Source organism: Choristoneura fumiferana, chromosome 4 (genome assembly GCF_025370935.1).
Source record: "Choristoneura fumiferana chromosome 4, NRCan_CFum_1, whole genome shotgun sequence".
NCBI lineage: Eukaryota > Metazoa > Arthropoda > Insecta > Lepidoptera > Tortricidae > Choristoneura > Choristoneura fumiferana.
This window is the reverse complement of record NC_133475.1, coordinates 2554370-2573954: the sequence shown is the minus strand read 5'-3', so window position 1 is coordinate 2573954 and position 19585 is coordinate 2554370. Positions and strand designations below refer to the sequence as shown.

The window sequence follows — 19585 nt, the reverse complement described above, 5'->3', positions numbered from 1 at the left end:
TGTCAAATTTCTATGTGTTATGACTTGATTTAATTATTGGTTCAATCAATACTTTATCATATGCATGGGTTCTTTTGTCTTTATTCCTTACTGTTTAATTTTGACATGAGTTTAAATCCTTAAGTGCGCACACTTGATCCAAACGACTCTACAAGAAATAATCCATTATTGCAAAACGGTACACTTCTGACCCGCCTGCTCGTTCGCCAGCTGTTCGATAAAAAAAAATCTGGCGTCGTTATTTTTTTGTAAAAAGCTCATGTTAAAAGCTTTACTATACTCTAATATCCGAAGAAGCCCCGGGCATTTTCTCGATCCAAAAACAATATCAGATAGAATTTCACTTGTTTATTCGAGATCGCATTATTTGCGCAACTCAGTTGAATACACTTTCAACGAATAAGCGAGCCTAATTAAGGTAGGGAAAGTTAAATATAAATTGCTAGTGCTATGACGGATTGAAAAATAGAATAAACGTCATCAGCTATAAAACGTCACTGTTCAACAAAGGTCTCCTCCTAAGCCAGCCACACTAATGTTGGAAAAACGCTCATTTCGAGGTTTAACGACTCAAAGCCCTCAAAGACAGTTTCTTGCATCCATGCGCATAAAATAAGCCAATTTAATTCTCAAATATATAGTCGAGTCTTCAAGACTCTGAAGTCTTAAGGGTTCGAGTCTCTTGAAGACTCGAAATGAGCGTTCTCCACAACTCCAGGCCACACACGCTAGGTTTTGTGGGTCAGTTTTTCGTGGGCGAGCAATACCAACAGGCTCAACCGAGTTTCATAGGGCACACACACGTAACGACAAACCTCCACAAACTCTCAGTTCAAACCATCGTGGCACAGGTAGAGTCGGGCACACACGCTAGGTTATAACCGATGGTTATGCCTGCACAGTTCATTTGGTGGCATCTGGCATAACCAAAAAAATCTCAATTTGCATACTCGTATTTCAAATTTTGCTTGCGCAAGCAAGGAGTCATGTCATACACACGTTCAGTTACGCCTGCACAAATAAATGAACTGTGCAGGCATAACTATTAGTTATAACCCCCCCTTTCCTCACAAGCAAGAAATATGTTATTTTATTATTATCTAGCCTGAATTGATGTCCCACTGCTGCCGGGCAAGGGCTCCAATGGCCTCCATTTCTCCCGATCCAAAGCAGCCTCAAGCCAGTCGTCTAGAAATATGTCCAGGTCGTCCCGCCACCGCCGTCTACGCCTACCGTCTTGTCGCATCCATTGAGTGGTATTTTTAACCCACCGCAGTGGGTGCATTTTATGTTATTTTATTTTATTGTTTTTTTGTGGCAATATTTTTTTTCATTCTTTCTTTTATAACCTAGCATGTGTGGCCTGCTTTAGAGCGCTACAAAGAAACAAGTCACTTTCCACATGCATCTACCGGTAGCCTATACTCGCAATGACAACGGTTTACGTAGATGGAGGCCAGTCAATCTGCGTCTTCCATTCCGTGGCCGTCACAAAACCGTCATCATCCCAGAAAGAGGGCTTGGGCCATAGTTCCCACGCGGGCCCAGTGCGGATTGGGAACTTTGTGCAGGTTTTCTCACGATGTTTCTCTTCACCGTAAAGCTCGTGGTAAATTTGAAATGCAATTTCACACATGAGTCAAGCCAGGTTTGAACCCACGATCAAGACCACGCTTGAGAGGCCATAGGACCACTAAGCCGCCACAGCAAGCTACAAAATAGATTTTAGAAATAAACAAACTTTGTATGTGTGTACATAGAACAATCTTGAACACTCCCGAATGGAATTTTAACATCTTTTCACTGCTAGAAAACTTCACTACCCTGATTTACATAAGCTACTTTTTATACCGGCTAAGTGCAAAGTTTTTATATAAACTACTTAGGTATGTTTTGTAACTTTTTCAAAAAAAGTTTTTTTTTGGATCATTTATTGATCCTCAAAGTTTAATTGTTAAATCAGTGTTTCGGACATGGCGGTGTAATCGCTGTCTCTTGGTACGGGGGCCTTGAAATAATAATTTTTGACATTTATTTGACGACTCTAAGATAAACATTTCAACCAGATTTCAACACATAATGTGCCGTCAATTTAGTACCGTAGGTATCGCATACACTACACCACAATACACACACACACACTGTAGTGTGTGTGTACACTACAGCACAATATCTCTTATTTTCCTCTCTTCTCCTATTTATGTTTTTACTGTGTTTTTGTTGTGATGTAGTGTGTTTATCTTGTCAATAAATGTTGTGAGTTTGAGTTTGAGTTTATACATTCGGTCTTTCCGAAAGCGCTGGTAGTTTAAAAAATGACGTGTAAAAGTGCCCATTGCGGCCTATTTACTGAATAAATGATTTTGATTTTTTTTTATTGCAAATTACATGTAATTTGTATGAAAAAAAAATTAAGTGGCCATATTTTTAAAAAGTTGCAGGACAAAAGTAGCTCAGTTAATGTGAGTAGAATCGAACCTTGGATGTAATGCCCCATGGTCAGACTCTCTCTGTATTTTTGTAAGTTTGGCCGTATAGATGTTTTTGTAGTTGACTGTACTGAACTGACGCCAGAACGAGCGTGTACCGACATTTAAATAAATATTTTTTTGGATTAAAAGATGTTACAGAGTAAATCCCGTTGTATGAAGTTTTCTATAGCGATTCTTCCAATAAAACCGCCCATCGTTATACGAAGGCTAGCGAACTCGTAAAGTAAATCCACTGGTTCCTTTTATATTTCTAATAAGTGCCGTAAAATATTTACGGCTTCTAGAAAAACGGTTACGGCGTGAGCACAATGTGTGTTTGTGACCAGACAAATGGGGCCAAATAAAATAATATATGTGGCCGCGAACTATTGCTATTATATCGGCAAAGCGTTTTATCATTTATGTAATATGTGAATATACCAACGCTTAGCTTATAAGCTGTAAATAAATAAAAATAAATTTACCTATTTTGTTATAAATCTGACCGGAAACCTCGGCTCACATGAAATTACATATGGAATTTACCACGAGCTTTACGGTGAAGGAAAACATCGTGAGGAAACCTGCACAAACCTGCGAAGCAATTCAATGGTATGTGTGAAGTTCCCAATTCGCACTGGGCCCGCGTGGAAACTATGGCCCAAGCCCTCTCGTTCTGAGAGGAGGCATGTGCCCAAAATAAATTGACTGGGATGGTGATGATGAGACCGTAATTGAAACCTAAGACACATTTTTGCAAGTTGTTGCGTTGTACAGACATTTTTTACTTACGTAATAGGTATACATAGGTATGTCACCGGCCGATGGATCTCCTCAAAGAATCGCCTGAATCTTGTATAGAATATCATCCTGTTTAGTATTTTAGTGCCCGGCTGCTAAGAAGTAAATCCTGATACATTGCACAACTATGAAGTTCCTCCATTGAAAAAAAATGCTATAGGTACCTACTTATTACTCTGCCGCACGCAACATGTAAGCATTGCATTTTCGCCTATGATTCATATTGTTTATATTCAAAAACTTCATAGTTTTGCAATGTTTTAAGTATTTGCTTCATACCGGCCGTTTATTTATAGGTTTGTTGAAGTTTTTTACTCGATTATCAAAACACATACAGTGACGAAATACGAAAGTATAAACATACCTTTGTTCTCGACTGTATAGACGTGAGTGTAGAGATAATCCTGTTTAAACGGTTATGTACGGTACAGAGAGTAATGGACAAAGACCTTTAGTTACGATTCAGGCTGGAAGCAAATTTCCATAAACACACAAGTTTGTTGTATCGAAACTGTTTTCGAGGTACTCCTATTTACGTATGGGATTATTCAGAGTTAGTCTAGGGTACTTAGTTATTGTTAGTGTAGATACTATATTTGTATCAAATTAAACTGCCCGAGCGTAGTTTACCGGCTTCTATAGGGCTGCTACGAAATTCGAAAATCGAAGTTCGTATGGTAGCGTCCCGCTGACGCTAATGTTATTTCATACGAGAGCGAGAGGGACGGTAAGATACGAACTTCAATTTTCGAATTTCGTAGTAGCCCTACTGTTGTACAGATAAACACTAAAAAAGTGTTTGGATACTAATTATCCCTAAACAAATATGATGTTTTGACTCAGCAGTAACATGCCTATATTGAAATGTTCAAAATTGTCTAAGGATAATAAATATCCCTAGGTACTTTTGATGAGTGTATTTGTATTCGAATTCAAGAAGCAATTTTTGTGGGAAGTTGATAAAATTACAGTTCAAAATGTGTGTTTTGTAGTAATTACTTACTTACTTACTACCACGACTCAGTGACCTAAAGTGGGTCTGGGCCTCCAACACCAGATTACGCCATCTTACGATCTTGAGCCAGCTCTTGCCTGAATTCGACCCCGAGGTCCAAAAGGTCTTTCAGGACCTCGTCTCTCCAGTGGTACCTGGGACGGCCAACCGGCCTACGTCCACTCGGTCGTCCCAAGTACGCTCTCTTCACGGCTCGATCCAAACTAACTTACAACCTAACCTTATTACTTAATTCAATTTTTATTTACTTCATAACAAAAAGTCGATACCTACCTCAATGTCATCAATCATATCTATTTTAGTTCTTTCACTGTTAAATCCAAATGAGGCCAAATGTGTATCTCACTAGTTGAGTAACAGCCTATTCTCTCTAGCCTTGATGAGCTCTAGGTTGTACCTATCTGGAATTAAAGACGATTAGAGCAAATTCCACTCCTTTACTCACAAGGGTCTCGATACCGAAAGGTACAAAATTATATCCGGCACCGATTATGTTCAATGACTTACATAATTAGGTAAAACTGGTTGGCGTTCACGAGCGCGAAACTTCCACGGTGAGGGGACGCGATAAAATTTTATCGACAGCGGATATAATCTTAACGGCAGTTTTGAGTGCCCGTTCAATACTGAACGATGTCCTTCGTCCTCGTTTTGTTATATATTGGAGGTAATTAAATCATATTCTTTGAAAGAAGAACTGGAATGAGTTCACGGAATTAATAATATGAGGTACCATAAATATTCATTGCTTGTACTTCCTTTCAGAACCTGTTCTTAATCTTTTCAGCCCGGCTGACGAGTTAATTCGATTTGTGCGATAAACTCTCAGATCCGGTAGCCGAGTGACACTATGTCCTGGATAAGGGCAACGACATTGAGTAATACCCAGATGCTATAGTATCATTTTGCCAATATTAGCTAACGAGTTATCTCGTCAACCAGCTTTCACAGCGTTTTACCTAGCCAAGTTAAATGTCGGACGTATGAGCATCATTTCTGTGAACGAGTTACTCGCCTACAAGACTGAGGAACCGATATCATTTCACTGAACCTGCCTGGGTAGATTTTGTGTACGACTTTGCCGAAACGAAAGGGTTAATTTATAGATTGTGCTTGCCGTGTGGTGTCGGTCGAGAATTGCACCTCCCCATCTCTTCCCGTGGGTGTCGTAAGAGGCGACTAAGGGATAAACCGGAGGATGTGCAGCAGCGTCCTTCGCAAACTACCTGGTCGCCGACCCGTCTGCCAAGCGTGGCGACTAAGGCATTTTCCCTCCAAGGGATAAAAAATGAACCCACAAAATCAGCCCAGAGCTTTAGTCCCCGGCAGCCCTGCTCTGCTATTCCTTTCTCCGGTAGCGGCCATGGTAACGGCGGGGTAGGAGGTGCTATAGTTGCGGAAAGCACAAGACCGGCCTGAGTGGGGAGCGTTGGGGGAGGCCTATGTCCAGCAGTGGACGTCTTTCGGCTGACATGATGATGATGATGATAGATAGATTGTTTTGTGTTTTTAACCCCCGACGCAAAAAGACGCCAATGTCTGTCTGTCTATCTATCAGTCTGTGAAGTCATAGCTCTTAAACAGATGGACCAATTATGATGCAACTCTTTTTAATTTGAAAGCGAGTTTTCTTATGTTTTTTAGCTTTGTTTCATAAAAATCGGTTCAGCCGTTTTTGAGATGTTGAACTTCGATATTGTCATGTCGGGGGATTTCAGCTTTTCTTTATAGATTTTACTATCTAAGCCCATTTTAAGCCGCAATGGACTAGTGGCTTGGCCTGTGTCATCTTACATCTCAAGCAAAGGGTCGTGGGTTCAAGCCCAGGCTCACTCCTCTGAATTATCAGAATTACATTTGAAATTCACCATGAGGTTTACAGCGAAGAAAAACATTGTAAGGAAACCTTCACACACCGCGAGTGCGTTGTTAGACTCAAATCATATACGTACAGTCAAGGGCAAAGATATCGACACGGCAAAGTTGCAAAAATATGTATACACGGCCTTAATGTTAAGTGCATAAAGTCGTGTATACATATTTTTGTATATCTTTGCCCTTGACTGTACATACATAAAAAGTGATACCGGCACAATTTTTAACTCCAAAACATTTTCATATAAAATCCTTGACACTTTTAAAACTAACTTGCGGAAAACTGAAGCAGCCGTCTTAAACAAAACCACATCCTAATGACGGCTCTTCTTGTGTAAGGCTTGCCTCTGCCATTTAATTAGCCTTAACAAGGTTTTACTTAGCGAGAACACTATATTTTACGTTCTTATTAAGCTCTCCAAGGATAGTACTTGGCGTGGTAGTTCTAGGGTTTTTTAAGGTTTCATAGCTGAAGTTTTCTGACACACGGAGTCCTGTTAATATCGTTATACTGTCTGTTCGTCTGTCCATCACAGGGCTGTATTTCAACAACCATGACAGATAGATTTGAATTTGAATTTGAACAGATGGTCGATGGGGCCGAAAAGTGCCCTATCTATAAGGGTCATTATCCAACAGTGGAAGTCCTACGGCTTATATGATGATGATGATACATAGATAGCTGAGATTTATACGTAACTAGCTTTTGCCGCGGCGTGGAATTCCCTCGGGAGCTGTGCATTTTTCCGGGATAAAAAGTAGCCTATGTCACACTCTGGCCCATAAACTATCTCTATGCCAAAAATCACGTCGATCCGTCGCTCCGTTTCGACGTGAAAGACGGACAAACATACTAATATACAAAGTTGAAAGTTCAAAGTTTTATTTGCTCGAATCATGGTACAAATGATGTTACAAAAAATCAGTGTAGATCAACACAATTCACCATTCACTGGCATGCAAAATTTATAATCGGATCTAATAAATAATAATAATCATAATCATAATCACTTCATTCATTATCATTAAATTATATAGAAATAATGTCAGAATAGAATAGGTAGTTACAAAAATCAATATACAAAAATAATCAATTAATATTATACCACCTACTTAATCACAATTATTACCTACTACATTTCAAAAAAAAAACAGACAGTATAAAATCATTTTTCCTTGAGCCAGAACCGCAGTTTGGCTACAAATATTTTATAAGTCAGCGCTCTTATATCTATCGGAGTTAAGTTATAAATTTTTGCTGACATAATGAAACTATTTCTGTTACACAATGCTGTCCTGGAAAATGGTACTGTAACGCGATATAAATCCCTACCGCGTAACTTTGTGTTCTGGACTGGTTTGGCAAACATTCCAGGATTGTTTCTCACAAACTTTGCATGTTCCAATATGTAAATGCAAACACACAAACATAAAAACACACACACATTTCGCATTTATAATAATTAGTATAGATGAAGACTGATTTTTGGAGTCTTTTTGTATTATTTATTTCAACTCCAAATTTTTGTTACTTTTACGGTCATCCGTGAAACCCATATCGAAAATACAAACTGAAATATGGATGGCACAGAAAACCAGAAAAATAAGACCAGCGCTGGGAATCGAAACCAGGTCCTCGGCATTCCGTGCCTCGTGCTATACCGCTACACCACCGCTGGACAGTAGTACAGACACGAATTTCTCCTATGCACCACATATCTCGGCTTGTTTGTTTCCTATTTAGTCACTTAAGCAGCGACATATATTAGTATAGATAGTATTTTTATTGCCGATGCAACGATAAATTATGTAAAAAATTATGGGTCATATGTATAATGGCCAGTGTTTTTTTTTTCAATTTTGTGCGTTATTATGTAAAAAATAGGTAGCGTTATTAGGTGTAGGAAATAATATATAATTAAGATAGTGGATTAAAAAAACATTGTTATTTAATTATTTTTCGAGTTATTGAAGTAAAATGGTCGAACTAGATGCAATTTTAACGTATGAGGGCTAAACGTGCGTTTGATACCTTTACGCGGTAAATCCCGGGCGGTTTTTTTTTTATCTGTGGGCATAACTGCCATTTAGTTACTTGTACGTCAAGCGGAACGCTGCTACCCCGATGCTACATCGTAATGTGACTGTATTACTTTTTTTTTATTTCTCCAAGTATCTTGGTTAACGTATTTTTACCAAAGATTTAGAGTTGAACACGTATATGAGCCAAAGTACCACTATTATATGAAAATCTGAAAAACCACAGGCATAGATAATTACGTCTAGTCCATACTTACAAAATTTCATCTATTTCTGTTGCCTAGTTTTCAAATGAGACCGGGACTACGTTTGTGTGGAGAATAGAACGAAGAGACTTCTCCTAAGGATTTTACACATAAGCCCTTGTACGTAGGACCCATCGATATATGCCTATAAATTTATATGGAATACTCGGTTTTAACATAGAACTTTCTTTTTTCCCAGGGTATGTCTCCACTTTCCGTCCTCGTATCTGCGTGCTACATCATATTTTCGCTCACTGTAATCGGCATGTTGTTCGACAATTCTTCGTACGCCCCGCCCATGGAATGCCTCAGGTGTTTTGCCCTGGCCTTCTTCATAAGCAAGGGTCTTGTTTTGAACCCAGGGCTAGAGACTGCACTTTTGACCGTCTATGCTGCATCTGCTATGTTTTGGGGTCTTTACACTCTGAGGTTCCTCGAGATTAAGAAGACACAGAAAGTGGAGTAGAAGTGATGCCAGGAGCTTTTGGATTTGTATTTCACGATGTTTTAAAAGTATCACCTTATACTCTTAGTACTTATTTTAAATTTAGAAAAGATTTTTAAAAATTCTTATTCAAAAACCTACTTTTATAAAAAAAAAGTTCAGTTGAAAGAAGTTTGACTTGATAAAATGCTTAGTAAAATTTCCCTTACAAAAGTAAATAAACGAAGGACTTTCTTTTTCATAAGCGCTTATTACCTAAGCTGTTGTTAACGTAAAATTAATTTGGCCACATTTAAAGTAAACTTACTTTGCCATATAGATGAAACATTTTGCTATCACGGACTTTTTAAGAATAAGTGAGGCAAGACAAAAATTTTGTTCAATTGCTCTACCGTTGTTAAATTCGAATACATACCTATAAAATGTCCGGTAATTTAATTTTGATGCTTATTATTGCAAACTTCTGAACATCGAATTAAAATATAAGGTGATTATTTTTATGTAACATCATTTCATGGTGAAATTAGGATAATTTTATAATTATAATGTAAAGCCAAAGCCTGCCATTATTATGTGCCTTAATTAAGTAAAGTTTTACTGGATTATAAACTATTAATATTACAAAAGCATTAATATTTAAAGTCACCACTGAGTTTTGAATGTTCAAATAACCTAGTGCAGAAAATAATGCAAGTCACTAATGTTTTGCAGAATCATGTTCCTTGTATCATTGCCTTGTATATTTAAAAAAAAAACCTAAAGCCTCTTCAAACTTATCGTCAACTTTTCGGCATACGAAATTCGGTCTACTAAAGTCCAATTTATAGGCCAATAAAAAACTGTATTTTTGTAGTTATTTTTTAGAAATAATTTATATGGGTGTAAATGTTGTTTGTATAAATAATTGTCATTTCATGTTATTTTATATGGACGTTTCCTATTAGATGCAAAGAATGAGTTTTCTTGCAAATTTGTTTATGAAAATAGTTAAAAAATATTGTTACCTACTCTTTTTAAGGAAATCTATCATTAAGAGTTGTTTAAGAAAATGCAGTATTTATTGCGCTTTCAATAAACTTTGAATCTGAAACAGTGTTTTTCTTTAATTCTCTAAAAACGGCCGAGTGCGATTCGGACTAAAGCCGAGTTTAGACTTGCAAGAAAAATCTTGCAAGTTGCAATACATTGCGAGGCCGTAAAGCCAACGAGTCTGTAGTGGTCAATCGAGCGCCGCAATGTAATGCAACTTGCACGATTTTTCTTGCAAGTCTAAACTCGGCTTAACAGACAATTTGGTCCCCTTAATGTTGTAATTTATTTTATTACATATTTGTTTATTATTTGTTATATCATCCCAGTCTATATAGGTACGTCCTACTGCTAGGCACAGGCGTCCTCTAAGAATGAGAGGGCTTGGGCCGTAATTCCCACGCGGGCCCAGTGCGGATTGGGAACTTCACACACACCATTGAATTGCTTCGGAGGTTTGCGCAGGTTTCCTCACGATGTTTTCCTTCACCGTAAAGCTTGTGGTAAATTTCAAATGTACTTGCGTACATGAATCTCGAAAAACTCAGAGGTGCGAGTCGGGGTTCGAACCCACGATCCTCTGCTTGAGAGGCTATAGGTCAAACCACAAGGCCACCACGGTTTTTTTTTATTAAACAAAATTTTAATTTAATAAACAAAAAAATACTTTGGACGACACAATATTTTTAAGTACTAAAAAGTAGTTTTCCTGTACTAAGTTTCTTAGGCTTTAGACATCCTACCAAATTTCATAATTCTATTTCAAGTAGGAGTACCTACTCTATAAAATTACAAAATTAAACGGTTCAACATACGATTATAAATTATGAACGGTCCGACTTTTCATTTCGACTGTGAGGAAAGTAAAATACTACAAAGAAATATGAGAATAATAATACATTGAATTTACTTATATGCAACCTCTAACGGTCACGACTGGCCACTTGCCACGGCCGACTATAAAAAAAATCGAGTTGGTCACGACCAAGGAGCTTATATACAAAACTGGAGGTTGAACGCCGCACGAAGAAGTTTGACCTTTATTACTTATTCATATATTCCATCTCTTTTTTTCACATTTCACGAATGACTTCCATCTCTTTCTTAACCTAACTAAAGAAAGAAGTGGAATATGTTCGCGACGTAATAAAGATCAAATTTCTTGTTTCAAACGGATGTTCGGCGTTCAACCTCCAGTGTTGTATATAAGCTCCTTGGTCATCTAGATGGCCATGCCAAACCGTGAAAAAAGTGTCACTGACGTAACTCAATTATCTTCGACTCCGTTGCTAATCGAAAATTAAAAAGAAAAATACTTTCCACCCTAGAGATGAAAGCGCAATTTTCCACACGGCTACTCGTATCTACCCATGAAAATTAAACTTTCCGAACAGGAGAGATGAAAAAGATCTTAGAGGCTTTGACAGCGTCACGACTTCTTTGCCCGGAGTCGCGACGTTTAATACGATCAAACAAAAGAAAATTAACTTTGTAAAAAAATTATGTATGCGAGAACATTTTTCAGCCAGTATTCACCTCAAAATTTGAAAGGAATTTATATTTTTGTAATTGGCTGTTCAAATAGGGAAAATAAAGCGATCGAGGGGGAGAACCTCGTAAGACCTCTTCCGCGTTTGTAATTGATATTCTGTATTTTGGATTAAATGAATAGGCACTGGTTTTCCGTTGGAAAAAAAGTATAATCAAAGTCACATATCCAAAATCCATAGACAATAAAAAGATGTATTAAATCCTAAAAGACTCTAAAAATTGTGCAATGTTGCACATTCTGTAATTTTAACTTATATCTTTAAATAAGCAATTCTTGTATATTTATTTATATCTGGGATTTCGGAAACGGCTCAAAGATTTCGTCAACATTTGCTAAGTGGGATCTTTCAGGAGCGAACAATTGATCTAGTTTAAGTTCATCTGTATAGGAAAACGGGTGTTTCCGAATTAATTAGCGGCCACACCGCTGCATAAAAAACGGTGACGGTGCGGAATCGCAGTGACGCATCGTATGCGCACCGTTTTTATCGCAAGCTCTCCACACCGCTGCTTAAAATACAGAATCGCAGTAACGTGCCGTAAAAATCAGAGGCCGTATTGCCTAACGTTTGATCGCTATCAAATGACAGATGTCGCATACAAAAACTGTCATTTGATTGCGATCGCGAGCGTCAGAAACGCTAGGCAGTACGGCCTCTGGACTTTACCGAACAAAAGCCGGTGACGTTTACGGCGCATCACTGCGATTCCCCGTATTTTAAGCAGCGTTGTGGAAAGAATGCAAAAAAAACGGTGCTCCTTTATAATGGTTTTATAGAGTAAATTTTACGTGCAATAAGATCGGTAATTTTTATAGCTCTGTAATAGTTTATGGGTACAGGTGTAGTGAACAAATGTTTTGCCATAGTATTTTCTCAACGACCTACTGAATGAACTTTATAATATGCAACAAGCTTACTGAATGAGCATTGATTATGGACCTCCGCAAGTAACACCTGATTCAAAAACCAATAAATTAAAAAAAACCCGACTGTCTTAAAAAAATACTTAAAAAGAAGAAAACAAGCCTAATGGGCTAGAACTTTGTTAAGTAGCTAACTTAAAGTTCAACAGTCGGGACCCATTAGGTAAGAATTTTTGAGCGTCACGATTTAAATGGGTCCCGACTGTTGAACTTTAAGTTAGCTACTTAACAAAGTTCTAGCCCACTAGGCTTGTTTTCTTCTTTTTAGTATTTTTAAGGCAGTCGGGTTTTTTCATTTTTTTAATTTATTGTTTTATTTCACACTTTTCTGTGAAAATGGTATATTAAAACGGTTATAACTCATATATTTTTAGAATGGGCTAATTATTAGCTTTCATTTGATACCCCACTTGATAGGTTTGAATAAAAATCATTTTTTGAAAACTTACAATTTGGCGCCAAAAATCCGCCATTTTGATTTGCAAGAATTAAATGTACCCAGTGTTACTCGCGTCATTAAGACGAATCCAATGACGTATCATTTATTAAAATCGGTTAAGCCGTTGAGTAGTTACGAGAGGACATAGGAATAGACATACATATAGCCTTCGAACTTTTTGACAATGAACAATGTGACACCTGGACGTTCTGACATTTAGACATGTATGCCCCTAAACGATATATACCTACATACATACGCGTCCAACATATAACCCTCCTTCTTCGCAGTCGGGTAAAAAGTGAGCTTATTGAAGTTTATTGATGCTAATTCAGCAAACAAAATAAATACGAACATATCCTACGAAATTCGAAAGCAAGACATTATTCAATAAGTACATTTGTATAGTTTTGGAGTTGTAAGCAGGAGGCTTAGAGCTCAATTCTAGGTCGGATGGATGCGACTAAACTTACTGTTATTATATTTTCTTTTCCCTTCTTAATGTTTCTTTATTCCAAAAATAAGTCTGACAAATGTCAAAATAGCAACAGTAGTTTAGGCTGTGCATTGTCTGTCAGTCAGCCAATCAATCTCTCAGTAAATCTTTTATAGGCATGTAATGCATTTTGGTCCGTGGGGCCCTGGCGCTCTGAGTCTCTTCAAAGATCTATCAAAGAGACTCAGAGATACCACAGGAGACCAAAGAGCTGGCAGTTTCCTCGCTCAACGCATCAGTCTTGCGATCCAGCGGGGAAATGCTGCCAGCATCTTTGGTACCATGCCGCAGGGTCCATTTTTAGATTTATTATAGTTTTAGTTTCTTTAATTTTATTGTACCTAATATACCTTACGGTATAAATAAATATAATTCCATTATGGCATGTATATGTAGATGATTTTAAAAAGTAAAAATCTCACCATACCAGTCTCCTGAAATACTCGTAATTTATGGCTTTAAAACCCGAAACGGTGTAACAAGAGAGAAAGAAAAATACAGGTGCAAAAGAACCCTAATTAGTTGGTTCCGTGCCTCGTTATTAATCGTATAAAACCAACGGAACCGCAACAGAGACGCATATACAAGGGTCCTAGGATATAACTCATGCTTTTTTGTTTCCATGTTACGCCGACTTAATTACCTTAAAGACAGTTATATATTATTATGACAACACAGGAAACGGAGAATGAATAATCAAACGGAATTATAAACAGTAGGTGGTATTTTCTTTATGTTAATATTTGTTAGATTAATTATTTCTTCGAAAACGTTTCGTATTATTTATGTTTGACCAATCAAACTGCCCTAACCTATTACGTTGTCTAATCTGTTGTATATATCTATCTTATCTGTAAGTTTCTTGCGGCGCATTCTTCTAGGCAATGATGGTCTTTCCGAAAGCGCTGGTAGTTTAAAAAATGACGCGTAAAAGTGCCCATTGCGGCCTATTTACTGAATAAATCATTTGAAATTTGAATTTGAAATTTGTATCTTCACTGTTGTTTGTCGTATCTAATGTTGTCCCTACTTTCTCCCCATGGCCACGCGTGGGCACCGTGGAAACCGGCTGAGGGTTAAAGCCAGAAGATGGGCAGCAGCGTCTTCTTGGCAGCCTTACTGCGTTTGCCAAGCGTGGCGAGTATTTGTCAATATACCAGTGGGGTAGACCTATGTCCAACATGGACGTCCTACGTACGGTTGGTAAGATCATGATGTGAATAACAGTAGTAATTCTATTGTGATTGTATTTGAACTTAAATAGTACATGCACACCGAGCATGCGGGTCACCTGATGAGAAGCAATCACCGCCACCCATGGACACCTGTCAACACGAGGGGTATAACAGGTGCGTTACCGGTCCGTTGAGAAATTGATAGACTGGTTTCTTACCCGACTGCCCGAAGGAGGGTTATGTTTTTCGAGCGTATGTATGTATGTATGTGGGTATGTATGCCCATTTCTTTGGTCATCGCTGCAGCCTAAACGGCTAGACGGATTTTGACATATGAGGTATCATTGGATTCGTCATAACTGTCGGAGTGACATAGGCTACATAATATTTCAATATGGCGTCTGGGTTTTTTTTTTTATTCGACTGGATGGCAAACGAGCAAGTGGGTCTCCTGATGTTAAGAGATCACCACCGCTCATAAACATCTGCAACACCAGGGGTATTGCAGATGCGTTGCCAACCTAGAGGCCTAAGATGGGATACTTCAAGTGCCAGTAATTTCACCGGCTGTCTTACTCTCCACGCCGAAACACAACAGTGCAAGCACTGCTGCTTCACGGTAGGATTAGCGAGTAAGATGGTGGTAGCAATATCCGGGCGGACCTTGCACAAGGTCCTACCACCTGCATATGGTGGAGGAATGAAAAAAAAATTTTTGTATTGAAACAATATGGGTATCAAATGAAAGCTAATAATTAGCCCATTCTAATTCTATATAATATATAGGTTATAATACTTTTAATCTACCGTTTTCACGTAAATATCAAAAAAAAAGTAAAATAAAACATTAAATTTAAAAAATCAAAAAACCCGACTGCCAAAACTAAAAGGAACAAAATAAGCCTAGTGGTCTAGAACTCTGTTAAGTAGCTAATTTAAAGTTCAACAGTCGGGACCCATTTAAATTGTGACGCTCAAAAACTCTTAGTAATGGGTCCCGACTGTTGAACTTTAATTTAGCTACTTAACAGAGTTCTAGACCACTAGGCTTATTTTGTTCCTTTTAGTTTTCGCAGTCGGGTTTTTGATTTTTTAAATTTAATGTTTTATTCAGATCCCTAAGTTGTACCGCTCCGGAAACACTGTCCCAGAAAGCTGGTTCCATATATTATTCTAATATTTGAGCGTTTTGATCGATCGGTAAACTACCCCACGTTTACTAGCACAACGAAACGACAAAACGCAATCATTTAAAACACTCTAGAGAAGGCATCGGTCGGAATCGTCTTTAGTTCTCATAAAAACTTAACCCTGAACATAATCTATTTTAAAAATACTTGCCGAGACGCCAAAAAAACGCCGCAAACACGGTGACTATTTATTAACCAAATTTAGTATAACACTCCGAATACACCCTGTATACCGCAAGCCAAGCATGATCATAACCGCGTCGCTTTCAGTAAACAGACGGAATTAGCTACAGATATTAAATATTGTCCAAACAATGTCGGATTTTTTGAAGTGTTTACGAATGCTTTGTATGTTTAGAGTAGCGGGATTGGGCTCCAAAGCTCGGTTTTACACGGCTTTTGAAATTCGAAGAGCTAAACAATTGCTGTTTTTATGGTTCCGTAGCCAAAATGGCAAAAACGGAACCCTTATAGTTTCTCTAGTCTGTCTGTCTGTCCATCCACGACTTTGCTCAGGGATATCAATGCTAGAAAGCTGTAATTGTGCACGAATATATATATAAACTATGCCGACAAAATGGTAGGTACAATAAAAATTAAAAAAAAAAATTTTTTTCGAGTACCTCGCATAGACGTAAAAGTGAGAGTGATTTTTTTTCTTATCCAACCTTGTAATGTGGGAAATTGTTGGATAGGTTATAGACTATGGTAAAACCATTACGGAAATGCTAAAACGATTTTTCGATTCAGTGATTTGTTTGCAAAATATTCAACTTTAAAGTGCAAATTTTCATTAAAATCGAGCGTCCCGCCCCCTCTAAAATCTAAATCGATGGGTGATTTTTTTTTTTTTAAATTCAGGGTGGTAGTAAGTATATTGAACTTACAAGGAAAACTATAACGGTTAAGTTTCCTTGATAATTATTAGTACTTTATAAGAGTAAATAGTAGCTGGTATAAAATATAACTAAACTTGGAATATTTTGTACAAAATACGAAATCCTTAGAAATATATTACTTAATTTTTTCGTAATGGCTACGGAACCCTATTTCGGACGTGTTCGACACACTCTTGGTCGGTTTTATTTTATAGGCACAGATAATAATAAAAAATAACTAGGTACAAAAAAAATGAAAAATTGATTTAACACGTTCACAGCCCATTGTGCCATATCGCTCCTGCGGTAAAATAGTTACAACTTCATCATCATCATCAGCCGGAAGACGTCCACTGCTGGACAAAGGCCTCCCCCTTAGAACGCCACAATGAACGATAACTCGCCACTTGCATCCACCGGTTTCCCGCCACTCTCACGATGCAGTCACAAGTAACAACTTGAAATTGCTTAATTTTCAGGAGAGGGCAAAATATATGGCACATAATAGAACAGGAGAACTACTTTTATTTAATGAAATGCGACGAAATATATCAAAAATAGTACTTTAAAAGGCCACATAAAGGAATCACAAGCCTGCCACGGTTCTATTACTATTACGAAACTGCCGAGGGAATTACACAAAATCAGTGCTAATTTCGTCTCTATTAAAAGACCTTCAACCCTGTGTAGAAATTCAGTTTATAAAATCCAATGCAGTTAGGGAACACTTTTATTTAGTAGATTAAAATAATTAAAACTAATGTCATGGGCAAAAAAGAAAACTTTGTATCAAAACGAACAGTCAACATTCCACTTTGAAATGTACAGCCACAATGTATGGTGTATTGTACATATTTAATGGGAAAGCGAGGGTGGGTAAATTAACCACATAAATAAACCTCTGTGTATGCAGCACAAGTACAACTGGCAACATAAAGTAGAGGAATACGTAAGGTAATTAGGAGGTAATGTCTTAATTTATACTGACTTACATAACATGTGAAATTAAAAAAAACACTGTAATATCTGTTTACTATTCAAGATTGATGTAGATTCTTTTTATTTAGGAATCGCTTATTATGTTGATTTAAATCACACACAACATTTTATAAGCAATATTCAAATGGAAAAGCTCAGATTTATGTTTTAATTTTCCTGCAATGGACTAATTTTGCTACTTACTACATTTACAAACGAGATATTAGATTATTATTTTATTATTTAAAGCATTGTATTGTAGCTTTCACTAGCTATTTTAACTTTTAAACTCACTTTTTGTCTGTCCCTAACTGAATGCTCCTCTCATCCACTCAAAGGTTGACTGGTAGAGATCCCTTTAAGGGATAAGTTCGCCTTTGTACATATATATCTCAATGTTTGTCAATTTTGTTTGTTACTTATTTTGCACAATAAAGAGTTTACATACTAACATACATACATATTAGCCTAAATTTTATGTTTTCAAAATAAACAGACTTGTTCAATCCAAACTAAATTCATTTAAATAATTATCATTTGATTCAATGAAAATACAAACTGAAACATGGATACACAGAAAAAAAAAACAAAAAAAAACCAGCGCTGGGAATTGAACCCGGCCATCAGCATTCCGTGCTGCGTGCTATAACCCCTACACCACCACTGGACAGGAGTCTAAACACATATTTCTCCCATGCACCACACATTTCAGCCTGCCTTTTCCTTTCTTAGCCACTAGCGGTGATGGAATAATGCTGAGGACCTGGGTTCGATTCCCAGCGCTGGTTTCTTTTTCTGGGTTTTTTTCTGTGTCCATGTTTCAGTTTGTATTTTCGTTGGATTTTACGGGATGACCGTAAAAGTAACAAATTTGTAGTTGAAATACAAAAAGACTTCAAAAACCAATCTTAATATCATTTGGTTGTTTGTAACGAATAAATTTAAAAACGTCCGAATCGATAAAAAAATATCCTTAAGAGTAACAAAGGGTATATTTTATCCTAAAAACTTAAAAAAAAATCCTTGGGACGCAAACAAAGTAACGAACAACCAGTTAGTTACTATAACATAAGTTAATTAAAAGTGTACACGTAGTCTTTTGAAACAACTCACAAAAAACGGTAAGAACTAATTTAACGCAGTTCAAGTTCTAAACTCAAATTTTCCTTTCCCAAATGAGAGGTCACTCCTTCACTAACTTTTTTTTAAACAACTTCTTAACTATACGCATTAGGACCACATTAGGGCTTAAGAGCAGTCATTATAAACACTCTTATTCAAGTATTTAACACTAAAGTTATCTGTCATACGGAAACAGAACTTAAATGCCACTTTCAAAACTTCTTGATTAAACAAGAAGTCACCACATTTCAGGTCATTAAACATTCACATTTTCTCAGAATTCTTTCCCTAAGAGTAAGCTTTTTATCACATCTCGGTGCCAATGGTATGAGCTATCTACAGCCAGTCAAGCTAAATCGCCCGGTGTGGCAACACGTATTCGCAGTGGAGGGTGGTTTGATTTTCGATTTTCGAACGTCGAATCCTCTTTCCGAATTTTATTGTGAAGTGATTGACACTATTGGCTGGTTTGAAGTTGTTTTATAGCGGCCAGTCGTTTTTTAGTGATGTGATTTCGAAGTGAATTAATTTTACGGATTTTTTTTCTCCTGACATTCATATGGTGAGTTTTTAATTGAATTAACTTGGTTTAAAATTCTACGATACATAAAAGTGTAAAAAATCTTCTGGCTATCGTCACTTTTACATTTTGTATGACTGCTTTTAAACGAAAAAACGCCTATTGCCTTATCATTTATCGCATTTTTAAATTATCATTGGGTTATTCACTATCAATCTGTGTTGTTCAGTAAAGTATGTTTATATTTTTTATATTGTAAAATACTGACAGCGACCAAATAAACCAGTATAAATTAGAATATATTTAATAAAACTGATTCAATCTTAAATCCGCAAATGGATAAGGTGATATTATTCGAATCACAGCGAGCTCAAGAAATATTTGACTGAT

At 37.1% G+C, this 19585-nt stretch overlaps 1 protein-coding gene across 1 annotated transcript in view; it reads left to right on the top strand.

Moving 5' to 3' along the window:
* LOC141427272 (alkylglycerol monooxygenase-like) overlaps positions 1 to 9954 on the top strand; it is a 46135-nt gene extending 36181 nt beyond the window's left edge. Inside the window, exon 10 of the mRNA XM_074086560.1 lies at positions 8647 to 9954. Within this exon, the coding sequence (XP_073942661.1) occupies positions 8647 to 8913 (267 nt within the window). The 3' untranslated portion in view covers positions 8914 to 9954. The remainder of the gene's footprint in view (positions 1 to 8646) is intronic.
* The last annotated feature ends 9631 nt before the right edge of the window (positions 9955 to 19585 follow it).